The sequence below is a fragment of the Corythoichthys intestinalis genome, chromosome 5 (genome assembly GCF_030265065.1).
Source record: "Corythoichthys intestinalis isolate RoL2023-P3 chromosome 5, ASM3026506v1, whole genome shotgun sequence".
NCBI classification, from domain to species: Eukaryota; Metazoa; Chordata; class Actinopteri; order Syngnathiformes; family Syngnathidae; genus Corythoichthys; species Corythoichthys intestinalis.
The window spans coordinates 17,577,774-17,600,122 of NC_080399.1; the positions used below are offsets into that span (position 1 = coordinate 17,577,774).

Consider the following 22,349-nt stretch of genomic DNA (forward strand, 5'->3'; position numbering starts at 1 on the left):
TATTAAATATACTGACTTACTGTTTAAATTGCTGCTTAAGTAATATTTAACATCCTTTCTTTCGTCCATTGACACTAGTTACCACCATGATCTCATTATGCTGAAACTAAGTTTTTTTTTTCTTCTTCTTTTTTCAATGGATGGTTATTCAACAGTACGTTTCATGCTACTAGGAAATTGAATCCACATATATAAAAGGTTACTACAGTCAGTGGTGTTACCAGGATACCGGTCTTACCCGGCGAGGCAAACAATAAAAAATAAAAAATACAATGCTCAAGTAGGTCGAAATCCAGCGTAGGGCCACTGCACCTTAAAACATGTTTTATTTTCTACTTGAGATAACTGTTGTTGTGATTTGGTCTGAACAAATAAAATTTGATCTGATTTATTTGACTTAGACACATCCATAACTGAACAGTATGACATGCAGGTGACAATGTTTTTTTTTTTTTTTTTTTTTTTAGGTAACCAATAGTGGTTCCTCGGTTTTATTATTATTATTATAGTTATTTGTTGTTCTGCACCCCCTTTGAGCTCAATTTGACCCCCTTAGAATGCTTCAAAATGCAACACAATCGGCAGGCAGGTCAAGACAAGTGCAATCTTTGATACCGTGTAAAGACAAATTCCAAATACACTATGTAGCGCCCCCTAGCAGTCATTCTTTGTCCCGCTGATGCTTTGAGCCCTACTTTGACCCCCTCAGAATGTTTCAAAACTCACCAAACTCAACAGCCAGGTGAACAATGGTGAAAACTTTGATAAAATGTAAAAAAAAAATAATAATAATAAAATCAAAATATGCGTAAATGTGTGTAGCGCCCCCAAGGAACAAAACCAACATTTCTTTTTTTTTTTTTTTTTTTTTTTTTTTTTTAAGGTGAAAGAGGAGGTAACAACGCAAAGGTTAAAACTTAGAACACATCAGTACTACATGAATGGGACACCATACGCGGTGCCCAGACTGCCGTTAGTACTGCATCCAGTTTTCTTTGAGTGGGCAGAGCGCGTCTGTGGGTGGGCACTGCCCACCGCTGCCCCCCTTGTAACACCCCTGCTACAGGTATGAATTCATTCATCTTCTGAGCCACTTACCCTCACGAGGTTCATGAGGGTGCTGGAGCCTATCCCAGCTAACATCAGGGAGGAGGCAGGGTACACCCTGAACTGGTTGCCAGCCAGTCACAAGGCGGAAAGAGATAAAATACCATTCCTGTGGAGAATTTGGAGTGTTCAATCAGCCTACCATGCATGTTTTTGGGAGGAAACAGGAGTAAGTGGAGAAAACCCACGCAAACACAAGGAGAACATGCAAACAACCAGACAGTAAGGCCGGTGCCAGGATTGACCCTACAATCTCAGAACTATGAGGCAGACGTGCTACCGCTCTTCCACTGTGACACCTCCTACAGGTATTACCAAGTAAAATTCAAGACTTTTAAGAACTTTTGAAGATCCCTTAGAATTTAGAATTTTTAATCCCAATCACCCCACCCCTCTCCTACCTCAGAAAAACTTGCAAACACCATTTCATGTAAAGCAGTGCACTTTCAAATTTTAGTAGTTTACCATATAAAATTAAATGTCTTTTTTAGACAACTTAACAAGATTTGTAAATTTAAGAAATTTTAAGATACTGCTGGAACCCTGTACTTATAGTGCTTTGTCATTCTTCAACATTACAGTGCCCAAAGCGCTTTACAGAGTTCATTCACACACGCATAGCATTCCAACCGTCGAGCCGTCAGTAAGTGGACAACCCGCTCTACCAACTGAGCCACAGCCAGCAAATATTCACATAACCATAGGCAAAAAAAAAAAAAAAAAATCATAACTTTACTGAGAAGGTGTGAAAACACTCTCTTACTCCAATGTTATTAGTAATCCCTTGTAATTACTGCATTGTGTTTAAAGAGATAGTGACTATAATAGTGTGACAATAATTACAAAGGCCTTCTAAAACTGTCACTGACTTTTTCCATTTGTCAGAATTTAGGGTTAAGATTTGTAAGTGTGTGTGGTTGTAAGTAAAGAAGCCACAGGTAGGCGAGGCTCTCCTGAATGTGAGAGATTGCAATCGTAACATGTAGCCTGAAGCAATTGAACCATAACTCATCACCGAGACAGTGAACAGCCTGCAGTCTGAAGACCTCTGTTAAAGATAATCACTTGCAGCATTTGGTCAAATTTTCGAAACATGATTTGAATGCGTAGAAAAGCACTGTCCTATTGTGTGCATAATGTAAACACAAATTTTGTAAACCCCACAAACATCGTTCGTCCGTGACTCAAAGACAAACAGCAAGCCGCATGCCCGAGCGACACACTTCACACCCTATCATTTGGGCGTGGAAAACAAAAACCGAGCGGCGCAAGCACGCACCGGTTCAACGGGTACAAGTGCCACACTGTAAAACTGGCACCACAGCACGGAAAGACAGACAGGCAGATATCGCAAAGGCATCACCCTGTCGCCAACCCAAAAGAGTGTTGAAAACAAAAATGATAAAAATGGAATGAACTGAGGAATATATTTTAAAAAATTCAGACAGGTTCAATACAATAGGAAAATTTGACTTGCCAAAATTTGTTAAAACAACTTAATCTCAAATTTTGAGCATTTAAAAAGAATTAGCACATGTATTTTGCCTTATTTAGAGAGGATTGGTTTGGTATGGTGATCTTGCACCTGTATGTACAGTGAAATATGTAAGCGCCACAAAAACAGCGAGTGCGATGTAATCTGTCAGTGTGACAGATAAGGCACACTAATGCCAGGAGCGTGCCGCGCATACCTTATCTTCCAGCCGGATCAGTCGCGCTCCAATTGTCGGGAATTCTTTATCTTCTCCTTTACCTGAAAAATAAAGAGAAACATTCATGAGTGATTATATTATATGCATATACACTGCTGGCAAAAAGTATTGGCACCCCTGCAATTCTGTCAGATAATGCTCAATTTCACCCAGAAATTGATTGCAATTACAAATGCTTTGGTAGTAATATCTTCATTTATTCTGCTTGCAATGAAAAACCACAAAAGAGAATGGAAAAAAACAATTAACTCATAATCATTTTACACAAAACTCCTAAAATGGGCCAGACAAAAGTATTGGCACCCTTTGAAAAACATATGATGCTTTGCTAATTTGTGGAATGAACAGCACCTGTTACTTACCTGTGGCGCATTACAGGCAGTGGCAATAATTAAATCACACGTGCAGCCAGTTAAAATGGATTAAAGTTGACTTAACCTCTGTCCTGTGTCCTTGTATATACCACATTGAGCATGGAAAAAAGAAAGAAGACAAGCAAAATTGTGAGGAGGGATGGGCAATCTCAAGGCTACAAGTCCATCTCCAAAGACCTGAATGTTCCTGTGTCTACCGTGCACAGTGTCATCAATAAGTGTAAAGCCCATGGCACTGTGGCTAACCTCCCTAAATGTGGACAGAAAAGAAAAATTGACCAGGGATTTTAACAAAAGATTGCGCGGATGGTGGATAAAGAACTTCGACGAACATCCAAACAAGTTCAAGCTGCAAACAAGTTCAACTGCCCTCACAGTCCGAGGGTACAACACTGTTAACCGGTACTATCGGCCGGCGTGTGAATGAAAAGGGACTCTATGGTAGGATACCCAGGAAGACCCCACTTCTGAGCCAAGGACATAAAAAAGCCAGGCTGGAGTTTGCCAAAACTTACCTGAGAAAGCCAAAAACGTTTTGGAAGAATGTTGTCTGGTCAGATGAGACAAAAGTAGAGCTTTTTGTGAAAAGGCATCAACATAGAGTTTACAGGAAAAAAAATGAGGCCTTCAAAGAAAAGAACACGGTCCCCACAGTCAAACATGACGGAGGTTCCTTGATGTTTTGGGGTTGCTTTGCTGCCTCTGGCACTGGACTGCTTGACCATGTGCATGGCATTATGAAGTCTGAAGACTATCAACAAATTTTGCAGCATAATGTAGGGCCCAGTGTGAGAAAGCTGTGTCTCCCTCAGAGGTCATGGGTCTTCCAGCAGGACAATGACCCAAAACACTTCAAAAAGAACTAGTAAATGGTTTGAGAGAAAGCAATAGAGACTTCTAAAGTGGCCAGCAATGAGTCCAGACCGGAATCCCACAGAACACCAGTGGAGAGATCTGAAAATGGCTGTTTGGAGAAGGCACCCTTCAAATCTCAGAGACCTGGAGCAGTTGGACAAAGAACATTGGTCTAAAAATCCAGCAGAGCATTGTAAGAAACTCATTATTGAATACCGGAAGCGGTTGTTTACAGTTATTTCGTCTAAAGGTTGTGCTACCAAGTATTAGGCTGAGGGAGCAAATACTTTTGTCCGGCCCATTTTTAGAGTTTTGTGTTAAAATGATAATGATTGAATTTTTTTTTTTTTTTTCATTCTCGTTTGTGTTTTTTCATTGCAAGCAAAATAAATGAAGATATTAATACCAAAGCATTTGTAATTGCAATCCTTTTCTGGGAGAATTTGAGCATTGTCTGACAGAATTGCAGGGGTGCCAATACTTTTGGCCAGCAGTGTATATACTGTATATAGCATATTATTTCCGCCTGATCGTGAAAAAAAAAAAAAAAAAAAAAAACAGGCCAAGTCAAAGAGCATTAATCGGAAAACAATGAAATGAAAAAATAATTACCGGTGTATATATATATATATATATATATATATATATATATATATATATATATATATATATATATATATATATATATATATATATATATTTATATATTAAATATGTGTTGTAATTTTTCATTTTATCATTTATTTATTTTATCCCAAAAGCCAACTGGGCCTGTCAATATACACACAGGGACTCTTGACTATACATAACTCCTTCACATTAAACCAATTGAGATTCTGCACTCCATGTAACAACAAGAATATCATCTTTCCCGTTGCTACGGAAAACGCCAAAGCTCTTTAGTAACAGCTGGTATGGAGTACTTTTTTACGAACTTTGACTGTGATGATCCGGTGGAGTAAGCGTGAGTATCTCTTCCATTAAAGCCACAGTATATAATAATGGGACCTCAGAATAACACTTTCAAAGGCACTGCTGTGCTTTCCTGACATGTAATACTGTAACTAGTTTATCGTCTTTGACCCTCAAATTACTTACTTTAATGACGGCTGGTTTTGAGCAGATTTTTGTCAATTTAGATTAAGATTATTCAGTGCGGTGTTCAAGCCACTACATTAAAACCATGAAAATTCATATAGTAATAGGATTTTACAAGGTGAAATCTCTAATACCCATGGTAATGGTATACCGGCATAACAAGGATATCGTTTTTGATGTTACCCATAATTCAGCTACATTAGTTACATAAAATATGGTTGCTTAGTCCCTACATAAAAATTAAAGATCTTATTTGATAAAAGATTAAATGTTGTAAATGTGAAGTCATGTGTTAGGACTGTTGTTTTATTTCAAGTCAATACTGTATTGACATTTACTTGATCTTGTATGCATGATTGTACATACAGTGGTATGAAAAAGTATCTGAATCTTTTGGAATTTCTCACATTTCTGCATAAAATCACCATCAAATGTGATTTGATCTTGGTCAAAATCACACAGATGAAAAAACAGCTCCGCTTTAACTAAAACCAGCCGAATATTTATAAGTTTTCATATTTTAATGAGGATAGTATGCAAACAATGACAGAAGGGGGAAAATAAGTAAGTGAACCCTGTGCCTAAGGAGACTTAAAGAGCAAATGAAACCATTTTTTACCAAACATTTTAAGTCAGGTGTGCGCTCAATCACTGATGAGTGGTTTACAGCTGCCCTGCCCCCTATAAAACACACACCTGGTAAAGAATGTCTCGATGAGAATCATTTTCTGATGTGCATCATGGCTCGGTCAAAAGAGCTGTCTGAAGACCTGCGGTCAAGGACCGTTGATTTGTATGAAGCTGGGAAAGTATACAAAACCATCTCTAAAAGTCTGGATGTTCATCAATCGACAGTCAGAGACGTTGTCTCTCCCAATGTTTGGCCGTCCACCAAAGATGACACCAAGAGTTCAGCGCGGAATACTCAGAGAGGTAAAAAAAGAACCCGAGACTGTCTGCTAAAGACTTACAGAAATCACTGGCACAGTCCAATATCTCTAAGCACACATCAACTATATGTAAAACCATGGCCAAGAATGTTGTTCATGGGAGGACTCCACGAAGGAAGCCACTGCTGTCTAAAAACAACATTGTTGCTTGTTTAATATTAGCAAAAAGGCAGTTAGACACTCCACAGAAGTTTTGGCAAAATGTTTTGTGGACTGATGTACCAAAGTTGAATTGTTTGGGATAACACACAACGTCATGTGTGGAGGACTAATGGAACAGCTCACCAACATCAACACCTCATCCCCCACCTCAAACCATGGAGCATTATGATTTGGGGCTCTTTTGCTAACTCAGGGCCGGGACAACTTGCAATCATTTATAGAACAATTAATTCAAAAGTTTATCAGAACGTTTTGCAGGAAAACTTAAGGCCATCTGTCGGACAGTTGAAGCTAAAAAGAGGATGGGTGATGCTACAAGACAATGATTCAAAACACAGAAGTTAATCAACTTTAGAAAAGTTTCAGAAGAACAAAATACACATTCTGGAGTGGCCAAGTCAAAGTCCAGACTTGAACCCCACTGAGATGCTGTGGCATGACCTAAAGACAGCGATTCATGCCAGACATCCCAGGAATCTGACTGAACTACAGCAGTTTTGTAGAGAAGAATAGGCCAAGATTAGTCCTGATCGATGTGCCAGACTAATCTGCAGCTACAGGAATTATGTATAAAATGTGATGGTTCACTAACTTATTTCCCCCTTCTGTCAGTGTTTGCATATTATCCTCATTAAAATATGAAAGCCTATAAATTTTTGGGTGATTTTAGTTAAAGCAGTCACTGTTTTTTCATCTGTGTGATTTTCAGTGTTGTCAGTACGCGTTACTATAATCTGATTACTTTCTTCAGTAACGAGTAATCTAACGCGTTCATTTTTCCAAGCCAGTAATCCGATTAAAGTTAGTTTCCCTAGTGCCTGTGCGTTACTATTTTGTTTTTGGCTCATAATGTATGTTGAATGAAGAATACTGTAGTCATGTACGAAGAGCATTTCTCATCGCGGGGGAAAAAAACCCGGGTTACGTGTTTTACGATGCTGTTTGAGGCTGGCTGCTACGGCGCTCAACAACATAGCATTCTGACGAGGCAGCGAGGTTAACAGTGAAAGGCAGGTTATATGCCGCAAATGGATGCATTTGCTCACTGGAAATACAGCCATTACTTCACATTTCTGTCCAGTAAAGATGACAAAAATATCTCCGTGCGTTGCAAACTTTACGCTGGCTGAAAAAGACTGTCGGCCGCTAAAAACTCTACATCCAATTCAACAAGGAAGCACTTAGAATTACAGGGCAAGGTGACAAAACTCGAAAAAGCCTAGAGGTGACAAGATAGCACGCACTTCTACAGTTTGTAACCAGCCTTTATGCACATTTTATTGTCAGTGTTTATAACCATAGGCGGAGTTTTACTTTTGTGGGGCTGGGGGCAAAGCATGTTGATAACTGAAACAAAAGTCAAAAGTTTGGACACACCTAAACATTTTTACGTTTTATATATTTTCCCTACTATTGTAAATCCTCTCTGAATACATCAAAACTATGAACGAACATGTTGAATGGCAAAAAAAGTGAAATAACTGAAAACAGGTTTTATATTCTACATTCTTCAAAGTGTCCACCTTTGAGGTGTCCCCAAACTTTTGGCCAATACTGTATAGACCCTACTCACGTGACGTCACAGCCACGCCCCCGCGCCATGTTGTCCGTATACTCGTCATGTTAATGCATTACCGCTTCGTAAATTCCTCCTATTATGGCGTGTTTTTCTGCTCGTTAACATTAATAATCAAAATGGTGAAGTAGTGTGTGGCGGTCGGTTGCAAAAACAGAGAAGATAGACGGAGAGACTTGAAGTTTTACCGTATTCAGAGAGACCCGGAGAGGAGACCGAGATTGACTGCTGCATTTCGACGAGAAAACTGGGCTCCAAACGACTACGATTATGTAGTAGTCATTTTATATCTGGTAAGATGCATTTAATATATATTTAGAGGGTTTTGGGCTGACAACCACAATTAAGATCATTGCTAGGCTAATCGCCGACAACATACACTCAGACGTTGTGAATGAACTACCTGAAAATATATAATTATAAGGGGATAATCAGACAGTTGTCATTCAATTAATTTACAATTTCACTATTGAGGTCAAAAGCCAAAAAATAAATTCAACTAGGGACAATCTGGAGTAGTGCTATCGCACTTCATATTTATTACATATTATATATGTATGTAGTGAGAGTGCTATCGCTAAACCATATAAACATTAAAAGCCCTAGCTCCATTGACAAATGACATGAAATACATTAGACTTGACAGTGGATGTTAGCAAGAACAAAATATTTTGAATTGAAAATTTCGTAACTCACCTTACCGAGCACAAGATAGATTCCTGCCGAATTTTCGTGGACGAGGACCTGTTTCACCCAACCAGCAACAAAGTATTTATAAGCCTCCAAGCTCTTAAAGTTTTTCAAACTTTTGTGAGAATAGGCTGATTTTGTGTGGACAAGATAGTTGTAAATATCAGGGTAGCTAGCAGATGTCAGGCAAAGACGGCGAAGACAGCGGGTCGAAAAACATCGATTTAGGCATCAAATATGGATCTGGCGAATGGATAAACTGAAGCTTTTCCACATAACGCCTTTTATGCAACGCATCCAATGAGTTTACAGCGTCAGATAACACCGGTGCTTCCATGAATTGCTCTATAACTTGCACGACTAATTGAAAACAATGAGAATAAGTCTAAAAAATACGGACAATATGGCGGCCGGATACAGCGACACGTCATTTTGTGACGTAGGTGAGTAGGGTCTATAAAACTGTTCAAGCTCAGTTCTTGTTGGTTACGTTTGAAAGCTTAGTTTTACAGAAATTCTAAATACCCATCTTGCCTCCACAGGTGTAGTTTTGGCTTAGCAAAGCAAAAGCTAGTGTCTTTGGTGCTAGAAAAATCAGCTCGAAAAATGATTTTGACCCATTATGAAACACGTTGTAGGATTCTTGTTCATTTCAATAATTTTTGTTGTTTGTTTTATTGCTTTACAACTTTTATAGACAATATTTTAACAGCTAGGTCTTTATTTTAAAGGGGAAGTTCAGAATTTTTGACATTAGGCTTTATCTTGGAGTTAGCGGGGGTTTATTTAGTCGTTGGAGTTGATTTGGACAAATTCCGTGCAGTTTGTCAGTTATTTGTTAGTTTCAGGGCTCCGGGGTGGTTAAGCTAGTGCAAGTTAATGGTGGTTGATATCAACTCCATCGCCTAATTAAACCCCCGCTAACTCAAAGATGACGCCTTTAGGTGACAAATTCAATTACATGCGATGACATTTTTTGTTGTCATTTTTATGTTGAGGCAGCAAAGGAGAAAAATTGGTAATAAGTAACTAATAAGTTACTTTTAAAGTAACTTAGTTACTTTGATGATAAAGTAATCAGTAAAGTAACTAGATTACTTTTTTTAGGTGTAATCAGTAATCAGTAATTAAATTACTTTTTTAAGTAATCTGTGACAACACTGGTGATTTTCAGATCAGATCACATTTGATGGTGATTTTATGCAGAAATATGAGAAATTCCAAAAGGTTCAAATACTTTTTCATACCACTATATATACAAACTATTTATATGCATAAGGGGGTTAAAGTACTGTTGAGCTGTTATTTTGTAATTTTTACAGTCTCAATGGTTAACCATGCTAGTGGTGCAGGTCAGCCAAGGGATGTTTACAGAGCACCTGGGAACTCGACCAAAAGGAAGGCAAGGAAGGAAGCAATGTAACAGTTGGTGGAGGGGAGACTTATGGAGAGCCGTGTTCACTGGCACTGATTCTTTTTTTTTTTCCTTCTTCATTTTACGACTGGTGCGTAGACAAAAACAAGGATTTAAACTTGACATTGGCAATGAATAACTGAGACAATATTTAGCTGGAATGCCAAAGAAGTCATCCAGAGTAAGGTCTTGATAATACGACACCATGCAAATTTGAATAAAGTGTGTTCAGTTGCTCTCATTTCACTCAACACCAAGTTATTAACTCTGTGTTTTGTGCATTCCTTTTTATCTACAGTCGTGCGTGCATAGCTGAGGGCTAATTTCTGTTTTGATCAAATGCTGTCGTGATTTGATAGTTCAGACTTTGATTTGGATCCTTCGTAAAGTGTGCTTGACGTAATTGTCACTGGGCAAGCAGCCACATGCCTGTCATCACTGCATGTTTGTCAAGTTTTCACTGTATTTACATTACATTAGTGGTTGATTTTCATGTTGTACATGTGTGACATTTAGAATTGATTAGTTTGTGTTAATATAACTGCTATTCAAAGGTGCATAGTTTAGGAGTTGCACTTCAATTATTGATGAATGGCCATATTTCAATAGAATTAAAGAAACATGTTTTTTGGAAATAATTCTACAACTGTTCTCAATTGTTAAGCGGAGATTTTTCCCATTTTAAAAGACAAATTGCGTGTTGCAAATTTGTTTCTGTTTTGCTTCCGTGTTCATCATCAGCTAATCACAAGACCAGTTTCCAGTCTTGCCACAGCTCTGTACGCCCCTGTAAACTAAAACTACGCCAACTTAGACCAACGGTTTGATAATGTTGACCACTCCAGCAAAAAAAAAAAAAAAAACCTTGTTACAAATCTTGAAGGATTCAAAACAAGAGAGACAAAACAAGGATATGCGTTCATTTGGTAAATGTCCCATAATACAGTGAGGACACCTGTGGCTTATAGTTCGGTGCGGCTTATCTATGAAAAAATTTGGTGGTCAAATTTGGTGGGTGGCGGCCTATAGTCAGGTGTGCCGTTTTCGTTTGAAAATTACAGAATATGAATTTATTTACAGCTACTTCACATTGTAATACAACGTGCTTAACCTGAGAACACCAGGAATTTCTCTGTTGTGAATCAGGACAGCCAGTGGTGATTGGCCACTTACCCATGGATAAATAGATTTTTAAGACCCTCATGGTCATTTTTAAGACCTTTTATGAGATTTTAGAAGAAGTTTAGACATTTCAAAGCCTTGAATTCAAAATATTGGATTGAATACTTTTTAAGAACCCGCAGATAGCCTGGTTATTTAGTTTGTGTATCCATTGAACAAGACAAAGATAAAAGTCTTTACATGTGTTTACATTTAGTCGGTAATTGAAATTAAAATGGATGGAGCAATTAAATAGTCTTTGTGGATGCTGTCAAAGCATTACCAAATTATATATTTCTTTGCCACTGTGCTTCTACATTGAGAAAAGTACAGTGGGGCAAATAAGTATTTAGTCAACCACTAGTTGTGCAAGTTCTCCCACTTGAAAATATTAGAGAGGCCTGTAATTGTCAACATGGGTAAACCTCAACCATGAGAGACAGAATGTGGGGAAAAAAAACAGAAAATCACACTGGTTGATTTTTAAAGAATTTATTTGCAAATCATGGTGGAAAATAAGTATTTGGTCTATACCAAAAGTTCATCACAATACTTTGTTATGTACCCTTTGTTGGCAATAACGGAGGCCAAATGTTTTCTGTAACTCTTCACAAGGTTTTCACACGCTGTTGCTGGTATTTTGACCCATTCCTCCATGCAGATCTCCTCTAGAGCAGTGATGTTTTGGGGCTGTCGTTGGGCAACACGGACTTTCAACTCCCTCCTCACCCCGTGGCGTCAAAATGATAAGAACGGGGAGCAAAAATCCCAGAACCACACGGGGGGACCTAGTGAATGACCTACAGCGAGCTGGGACCACGGTAACAAAGGCTATTATCAGTAACACAATGCGCCGCCAAGGACTCAAATCCTGCACTACCAGACTTGTCCCCCTGCTGAAGAAAGTACACGTCCAGGCCCGTCTGCGGTTCGCTAGAGAGCATTTGGATGATCCAGAAGAGGACTGGGAGAATGTGTTATGGTCAGATGAAACCAAAATAGAACTTTTTGGTAGAAACACAGGTTCTCTTGTTTGGAGGAAAAAGAATACTGAATTGCACCATACCCAATGTGAAGCATGGGGGTGGAACATCATGCTTTGGGGCTGTTTTTCTGCAAAGGGACCAGGACGACTGATCTGTGTAAAGTAAAGAATGAATGGGGCCAGGTATCGAGATATTTTGAGTGATAATCTCCTTCCATCAGCAAGGGCATTGAAGATGAGACGTGGCTGGGTCTTTCAGAATGACAATGATCCCAAACACACAGCCAGGGCAACAAAGGAGTGGCTTCATAAGAAGCATTTCAAGGTCCTGGAGTGGCCTAGCCAGTCTCCAGGTCTCAACCCCATAGAAAATTTGCGGAGGGAGTTGAAAGTCCGTGTTGCCCCACGACAGCCCCAAAACATCACTGCTCTAGAGGAGATCTGCATGGAGGAATGGGTTAAAATACTAGCAACAGTGTGTGAAAAGCTTGTGAAGAGTTACAGAAAATGTTTGGCCTCTGTTATTGCCAACAAAGGGTACATAACAAAGTATTGAGATGAACTTTTGGTATTGACCAAATACTTATTTTCCACCATGATTTGCAAACAAATTCTTTAAAAATCAAACAATGTGATTTTCTTTTTTTTTTTTTTTTTTTTTTTCAACATTCTGTCTCTCATGGTTGAGGTTTAACGATGTTGAAAAATACAGGCCTCTCTAATATTTTCAAGTGGGAGAACTTGCACAATTAGTGGGTGACTAAATACTTATTTGCCCCACTGTAGCCCTCCCTCACGGTCATGGTGAAATAAACTAACTTGGACTTAGTATCACGACTCTACTAATAGTCATGTAATGCCAATATTTAGATATTGGCATTACTACATTGAAAACATCTTGCAGGAAAATTAGAAATCGTCGCTTGCCACTTAAAGTCTTTTCCTGCAGGTTCTCCAATGTGAAGCGTATTCTGGCGACCCGAAGCGGGAAAACATTTTGTTCTAGTCAATATTTTGATCTAGTTGCAGTACCATTTTTAGCCACCAATCCTACATTGTGCATTTTAAAGTGTTTTCACATCACAAGATAGATGCTATCCCTTAGTTCCTTTCCCATTATAGTTAGCATTAAGCTAACAAATTTAAAGTTTTTGTATGCTTGTGATTTGTCCACGAACTGACCAAAACTGGGTCGCTTGGTGCAGACTCGTGCATGCTTATATTCAGACTGTGTACAAAAATAGGAACCGTAATGTGAAATCGACTTTGTTTGATGTTCCGTTAACAGTGAATTTAATCCGGAAGCGGCAGTAAATAGCCTGAAGACTTAACTTTCCACTACACAGTGTCCACAAGTTAAAGAAAACCAAATCCCCATAGGACGGTTAATAATTTCAATACCCTTATAAGCAGTGTTGTTAATAACGGCGTTAGAGTACAACGGCATTACTAACACCGTTATTTTTTTCAGTAGTGAGTAATCTAATTACTTTTCTCATTTCGGCACCGCCGTTACCGTTACAGAGGCGGGAAAGGCGTGCGTTACTATGGATTACTTTGTTGGTTGAATGACGCGAGACAAGTCTGAGAGAGACGGACTCACGGAAATGAGAGAGCAGAGCAGGAGTGGGGAGGAGGCAAGGGAGTTGTGACTCCGTTGGAAACGCGATGCTAGGTGGCTCTAATAATACCTGACTGTAGCCGATAGCCTACAAACTACGCCCACATGATGCGATATCTATGGTAGATATCACATATTATACAACTAGATGCAAATGACAGGCATGGCGGCATTAGCAATATGTATAAAGACCTAGATTCGTTAGTAGACAGCTGCCATCTTAAAAGCAGTGGACTTCTCAGGAAGGCTCTGTTGTAGAGAACCTTCGTAGCGAACCTAAGTAACTTTTTATTTAAATTGCTCCTAAATTGGCAAAATCTTGACTTAAATCTCTTTAAATGATGAAACAGTTTTAAAACTTGCAGAAGGACAATGCAATAACGTGAGCAATTTTAACAACTTTAACGGTTGGTTCACAACATTAAATGACCTCCACACATAGCAAAGGTTACTATCTACCGTATTTTTCGGACTATAAGTCGTTGTTTTTTTTCATAGTTTGGCTGGGGGTGCGACTTATACTCAGGAGCGACTTATGTGTGAAATTATTAACATATTATCATATCATTTCTCATGTTATTTTGGTGTTTTGGAGTGACACAGATGGTTTGGTAAACTTGTTAGCATGTTCTCTATGCTATAATTATCTGAATAACTCTTAATAGCTATGTTACGTTAACATACCGGCCACGTTCACTTTTGGTTGTTCATGCATCATGTAACACCATACTGTACACTTATTCAGCATGTAGTTGTCTATTGTATTTTTGTTTTAAATTGCCTTCCAAGATGACATATCTGTTCTATGTGTTGGATTTTATCAAGTAAATTTGCCCAAAAAATGCGACTTATACTCCGGTGCGACTTATATATGGCAGAAAACACTCAGGTGACTTGAAGTTAAGCTCTGAGACCCCCGATACGCATGTGTGTTAAATCATTGGAAAGCTTAAAATCTCAATTTTTTGGGGGGAAGAAAAATTTTGAACAGGAGGGCATTTTTTTTTTTTTTTTTGAAAAATTGTTTTTTAAACAGCAAAACCCTATCTGGAGGCGAGAGCACGCGAGAGCAGAATTACAGACGCCATGACTCTAACGAGATATTATCGCGTACCCACCTTGTTTCGATCCAAAACTCCATGTAGCATGTATCACTGAGTGTCAAGACACACTGTGAATGGCCACGGCTGGATTTTTGGGGGATTTTATGGGTGAGACATGGTAATATAACAAGGGTCGTGATGCAGAAATTGCAGACATCAAGGAGTGGTCGAGATTTTCTTTTTCATATTTATCCTTTTAAACATTTTTTTCTATTTTACTTTGTTCGGATCGATTGTTTGGATTATTTATCATCTAACATATCGGAGAAAATGCTACAGTAACAAAAAAATCCGTGACGTTTTTCCAGACGCCATTTTTTTCATTGTGATGTCATTTGTTTAAAAGTTTAAAATATGCGGGTGGATAACTTTTTTTAAGTCCTTTTTTTTTTAAACGAACTATGAGACATCAATTAAATATTTTAAGCTAAAAATGACAGATATTTTGAATAATAAATATAATTAATTACCTTAGTTTTATGGCTGGGTTAAAACAAAAGCGGTTGCACGACGTCTGTAAACGGGGGTTTTCAGGGTAAAACGGACAAATTAAAAATAGTTCGGAGACGTAATGCGCCATGAATCTGCTATGGCAGCATATGGACATATTGTTCTATCAAACACAACAGTTGTTTTGGCTTAAAATACAGCAGTTTCTTTTAAAGAGGAGTGCAAGAGCAGAAACTGCTTTTTCAGTCTTGTCTGTGTTTTCCGCCATGTTTTTTTCCTCTTTGTTGGACATTTTATGGCTTGTGCGACTTAGTCCATTGTCCGAAAAATACGGTAGTTATCGCAATATCCGCAATACCCCTGTGTGTAGTTAAGTTTACGGGAAAGAATTGGGCTAGGGCAAATTGTCCCAAAAACCTTTTAAACTTCACATTGTGTGACCTGTTTTTTTGTTTTGTTTTGATTTTTTTTTTTTTTTGAGGAAAAAAAACATGAAAATTATCAACAGTTACTTTGCCAAGTAACTAATTACTCTTACAGTCAAGTAACTGAGTTACCAACGCAATAACTTTTTGGGAGAAGTAATTTGTAACTGTAATTAATTACTTTTTAAAAGTAAGATTAACACTGCTTATAAGTTGAGTCCTGATTGCAACTGCATATTTTGGTAAGGACTGCACTTGGTCTACCACTGTAGTTGGAGCCTCGCAACGGCTGCGCAAATATTTCATCTTGTTTAGGATTTAATTCCAAATTTTTGGTAGGGACCATTTCACACTCTTTTATTACTTTTTAGCGCTGAATAAAAGCACTCTGCAAATGTCATTTCCGCAATGAAGCTGCTCCAACATTTGCTCGAGGGCTATAGGGGGCACTCAATCGGGAGAAGGCAAATATTTGAGGACCCTCTCAACCCCCACCAAAAAAATGAAAAAAAAATAAAAGGAGGAGTGGGGGGCGTATGGATGCTTTTAGCTACTTTTAGCTTGTTCCCCTCTAAAATACTAAAGTTAGTGAGCGCAATAAACAAAACTTGCCCATGGGAGATCAGGCTATATTGCCATCGAGGGGCCATTAACAACGTTGACATTGCTCAATAAAACATCTGAAATACGTGATATGACACATGTAATGTTTCTTGAGGCTGTGCGTGGATTTCACACAGCTCAAGTGTGCAAACTCACTTGGCAGCCAGACTGTGAGGATTAGCTAGGGCGTCACACTCATGCGTTATATTTAGAACAAAACTGACATTTCTAAAGGTTATTTCTTGAAAATAATATGCCCCAAAACTCACCCTAAATCCTAACATAATACAGTGCTGTTTTTTTTTTTTGTGGGACCAAAATCAAAACACATGTTAACTGTGCCTGTTTTAAGTCATACGACTGTAAAAACAAGTCAACTTCTGTTAGTATTCATCCATCAATTTTCTACAGAGGTTTTTTCTCATTAGGTTGCGTTGAGCTTGAGCCTATCGGGTGAAAGGCAGGGTTAAGTTCTGCAATGGTCTCCAGCCAATTACATGGCCTGTTAGAGAACCCGGAAAGTAATCAGAGCACTCCACTTTTTATTAATTATAGTTGTTGTTTTGTGGTTGACTGGAACAGACTATTGGTATTTCCATTCATTCTACTGGGAACTATGATTTGAGGTCATAACTCTAATTAAACTTGTAATACGCAAAGCTATTTTATATTAAAAATACTAAGGCAAATATTCTTTAAAGTCTGGTAATAATCATGAACGTGCCTATTTCTTAACATGGAGAGGAAGTAAGGACAAATGATGGCTTTCTGTGTGTTTACCTGGGAGGAACATTCCCGGCTTTCCTAGTGTGCCGTCCAACCTAAGGAGGAGGAAGCGGAGGGGGTGGGAAGCAAAAACAAAAAAATGAGTCGAAAGGTATAACACACACACATACAAACGTGGCAATAAATGAAACATATGGATATCAGTGATCATAAATCATAAAAAAGAAACTGAAAAATGGAATGGAAAATTCCAGCACTATTCTTAAGGAGAGGTTTCATGTGAACACGTGGATATTCATATATTTGGCGGAAAACACTCAGGTGACTTGAAGTTCCGCTCTGAGACCTCCAATTTGTCCAAATTTCAAAATTGTCCGATTTGCACGTGTCATACATCATTTTAAAGCTTAAAATGTCAATTTTCTGCAGGAAGAAAATTTTTTAACAGGAGGGCATTTAAAAAAATAGAAATAAACAGAAAAACCCTAACTGTGGCCTATACTACGAAGCCAGTTTTCTGGCTTAGCAGGGTAACTTCGAGAGAAACTTCATCACGTGCGACCTAAGTTCGCAGCTAAGCGAGACTACGAAAGGTGGATATGTTGGAACCGAGAAGTGTTGCCATGGCAACACACGCCACACGCCAAACCTGGTCGTCTCAGAGTTAGATCTTGCTTAACCCCAGAATTCTAATTAACCACGCTATAATTAAACAGCACTCCTGACAATGACAGCGTACCTGGACGACCCATACGACATTGGCGCGCGGATTGTGAGGGGCTCTCTTCGGAGTGCACGGGTTTTTGGAGACCGCCAGAATCCGCTGGCGTACCCGGAAGATGTTCTCCATGAAAGATGTAGATTTTCAGCTGAGGGAATTCTTTACCTGTGCCAACTGATCGAGGCGGACGTCACTATAATGTAACCCGCCGAAGTCAGGCCCTCACAAACGGGCAGATTGTGTGCCTCTCCGTGCGCTCTTTTGCCAGGGACAATATATGCATTCCAATGGTGATGCTGAATATCTGCGTAAGAACACTGTATGCCGTGCGATTCGAAGTGGGGTATGGAAACGCTTCAAATTGAACGTTGAAATTGCTGAATGTAAACGAATGCGGAGCTTTGCTCTCATATACAAGAAATATATTTAACGGACTTTTCCAGCGTTATTTCGTTGTGTAAATGAGTTAATAATAATCATAGAAATATGTAGACTATTTAAACATTGAGAAAACTTGCGTTTTTTTCTGCCAACTCGAAGAGATTAAATTAAATGTCAAATCCACTGATAGGACAGACGCACAAATATAAAAGATATAAATGTTTATTGAATACTCATCTTACAGTCTTGTTTAACTGTGAAAATTCGTTACAAAAGACGGGCTTTAATTCACGCAACAACGCATGGCATCCCCGCATTTCCTTCTTCTCCTGAGTCCTCACAAAGATAACATAAAATTTGGGAGGGGGGGGGGGGGGGTTTGGGTCGGGCTCGGGCCGGGTCGGGCTTGATTTTTTAGGCCCAAACTAAGGAAAAAAAAAAAAGGACATACGTATTCATACAGTCATTGGGACTAAACATACAATTATCCTGCTTCATGTGGTGATGCGCGATAAATTATTTCTTACTGTTAACGTACCAAATCTTATTTTATTGTCCTGACAGCAGGCTTTATTTCTTTGCATGGACATAAGTAAACTGGCATATTGACGCATTCACAAATCACACGATCTGTAAATTCGCTGTCAACAGACCCGTCGCGCTCTACTCGCTGAAACGGTGTTCGATTTCATGGTGAGGGTGGATTTTAATTCCTCATAACTCCGCATGATCATCGCGCATTCCTCCTCCATGAAGTAAGGTGCCCGTGCCATCGTCACAAGTAGTGTTTGACTCTGGTCTCCGCCCCCTTTTATGTGAACGCGCAGTAACTCTGACTGGGTTGACACAGGTTCGACTAATCAACCTCATAATCAGCGTCGTAGCACCGACTGACCACAAACTAGACAACCAGGTTTTGTCAACTCTGGTTACCCGCTGGTAAACTGGATTACTTCTGGGGAGGTTGAACTCAGTTCGTAGTATGGAGGTGAGAGCACGCGAGAGCAGAATTAAAGACGCCATGATTTTAACGAGATATTATCGCGCACTTACCTTGTTTCGATCAAAAAACTCCAAATTGCATGTATCATCGAGTTTCAAGACACAGATGGGGATTTTTTCGGAATTTTATGGGTGAAACATGATAATATACAAAGGCCGCGATGCAGAAATCGCAGACGTCAAGGAGTAATTGAGATTTTCATTTCCATATATTTACCCTTTTACATTTTCTTTTTTTCAATTTTTCTTTGTTTGGATCGATTATCATCTAAAATATTGGGGAAAATGCCACAGTAACGACAAAAATAAAATTAAGTGATAGTTATGAGGTAGATATCCTTGACTTTTTTACAGACGCCAATTTTTTCATTTCACACGTAATTTGTTTAAAACTTTAAAATATGCGAGTAAATAATTTTTTTAAGTCTTTTTTTTTAACTACATATTAGACATCAATTAATGATTCTAAGCTAAAACTGACATTTTCAATAAGAAATGTAATTACTTTTTTTTTTTTTTACGGCTGGGTTGAAACAAAGCGGTTGTGCGACGTCTGTAAACTGGAGTTTCCAGGGCAGGGGTCGCGTTAACCGAATATTTTCCGTCGTTGACCGATTTTTTAAAACGGTGACGGAAAAAACTGAAGTCCATCCGTCATTTTGACCGGTTGCAATTCACACCCCAGACCACAGGGTGGCGAGTGAGCATATTAATTAGCTATTGTCTCTCTTGATGCATGACGTCGTTGGCCTTACTCTGAAAAATGTCAAGGCAACTGAGTGTCCGAAGTTTCTTCAAAAAGCCCCAAAACGACGATGGTGTTGATAAAAGAGGTGAAAAAACAGGGACTGCACAAGCGGGCACGCAATTCAAGTCCATGCGCACCAGGAGGAAAGTGTGAGACTACGTTCAGGCCACAGCAGGTGAACTGTTAATTTCATTGTTCCATATGCTACATATGGTAGGCTACCTACCTACTGGGGCCACAGTCAGCTGTTTTTGTCACTGCGGAGAAAAAAGTTACATATTCATCTGCTTGATGTGTGATGGCACGGTGTGGATTCTCTGTTAAGCTTGTTCGGACAGAATATTAATTTAAAATGAATGAAAACTAAATACTATTGAATATGTTGAAGCGGTATGCAATGTTAAGAGTCTTGTTAGCTGTAGGCGCACTATCCTATTCCCCTCACTATCCACTCGCGGGGGCCTGCGCTTGTCAGTGACATTCCTTATTCTCGCTATATGATTATACAACTTTAACATTTGTTAATAATACGCTCTGTGTGTAGTATCAATCATCGCTTTTCCTTTTTAAATGGGCACTTATAAGCGAACGCAAGAAGTAACAACGGGAACATTTTTAAACAGGCATTTCACGGGAGAGCATTTCGACTCTTCGGCCAATTATATAGCGAGAGCGAGTGGATAGTGAGGGGACCGCGCGCGGCTCTTAAGTGTCTCTGTCACGTGACTGTCGTAGCCGGTAACGCGCTCGGCCAAATGGACACACAAGTACGGAAGGTGAATTTTGCCAAACAAAGGGTCACCACCAGTGTTGTTAATAACGGCGTTACAATATAACGGCGTTACTAACGGCGTTATTTTTTTCAGTAGTGGGTAATCTAATTAATTACTTTTCTCATCTTGGCAACGCCGTTACCGTTACTGAGGACGGAAAGGCATGCGTTACTATGCGTTACTATATTGGTCGAAAAGTCTGAGGGAGACGGACTCACCGAGACGACAGAGCAGAGCAGGCGCGGGGAGGAGGCAAGAAAGTTGTGACGCCGAGCAAACGCGATGCTAGGTAGCTCCAATAATACATGTTGTAGCCGATAGCCGACAAACTACGCCCGCATGTTATGGTAGATATGTTAGACATGGTAGATATCACACGTACTGTATATAGATATAACTAGATGCAAAATGACAGACATGGCACTAAATGCGTTAGTAGACAGCCGCCATCTTAAAGCAGTAGGCTTTTTAGGACGGCTCTGTTGTAGAGAACCTTCCTAGCGAACCTAAATAACTTTTTATCTAAAATACTTCTAAATCGGCAAAATCTTGACTTGAATCTATCTTTAAATGATGAAACAGTTTTAAAACTTTCACATGTCAAAAGTAGAGAGAAGGGAACTAATGCAATAATGGGAGCAATTTTAACAACTTTTAACAGTTGATTCAGGGGTTAAGGGTAAATTAGGGTAAAGAATTGGGCTCGGGCCAATTGTACCAAAAACCTCCACAAAAAACTTCACATAGTGTGGCCAATGTTTTTTTTTTTTTTTTTTTTTTTTTGAGGAAAAAAAAAAATGTAATTATCACCAATTACTTTGCCAAGTAACTAATTACTCTTACATTCAGGTAATTGAGTTACTAACGCAATTACTTTTTGGGAGAAGTAATTTGTAACTATAATTAATTACTTTTTTTCAGTAAGATTAACAACACTGGTCACCACAATGTCATTATCATCATTTTAAAAATTTAAGTGACGGGCAAAAATAGATTATGACCGGATTTTTATGACCCTGTCAGTCAAAATGACAGACAACGAAAAAGTCTAGCGCAACCTCTGTTCCAGGGTCAAACGGACAAATAAATCGAGGGCTTAATGCGCCATCAATCTGCTATTGCAGCATATAGAGATATTGTTCTATCAAACACAACAGTTCTTTTGGCTTAAAATACAGCAGTTTATTTTAAAGAGGGGTGCAAGAGCAGAAACTGCTTTTTCCGTGTTTTCAACCATATATATATATATATTTTGTTTGTTTGTTTGTTTGTTTGTTTGTTTGTTTTTTTATTTTTTGGGGGGGTGCATAAAGGTCCATCTGTGCATTTTTTTTTTAAACAAAATTTTGCTTGTAGGTTAAATGAAGATTTTAGAACTTTCCAGTACAAGTCTTTTATGAAATCATACAACAAACTACTTTAAAAAAGGTTTTCCAAATAAACATTCTGTGAAAAATAAGTGAACAACTTCAACTGAAGTTATGGAAAAAGTGCCTATATTGCCCCACTATATTTATTTTTTAAATCAAAATAGTGCAAACATCAGTTTTTGGTTCAAGTGCAGGTGCAAAGTCCCAATAAGGCACTTATTCTGTCCTCAATGTGTGTGTGGGTACACACATCGACAGATAGCGAACAAATCAGGTGCTAAAGTCAAATTGGCTTTACTATGGTCATCTTTCTCTTGACAAGAGCACTGATACTTTTTTGTA

General features: G+C 38.8%; 1 protein-coding gene across 4 annotated transcripts in view; it reads right to left on the minus strand.

Moving 5' to 3' along the window:
• The window catches only part of kcnq1.2 (potassium voltage-gated channel, KQT-like subfamily, member 1.2), a 430,571-nt gene that overhangs the window by 158,898 nt on the left and 249,324 nt on the right, over positions 1-22,349 (minus strand). For 3 of the 4 annotated variants that reach the window (XM_057836472.1, XM_057836473.1, XM_057836470.1), the window contains 2 exons: positions 17,067-17,107; positions 2,799-2,860 (listed from right to left, as the gene is read on the minus strand). In XM_057836472.1, coding sequence (XP_057692455.1) covers positions 2,799-2,860; positions 17,067-17,107 — 103 coding nt within the window. Of the gene's footprint in view, positions 1-955; positions 2,693-2,798; positions 2,861-17,066; positions 17,108-22,349 lie in introns of those variants that run through there. The other variant, XM_057836474.1, reaches the window with a different exon arrangement.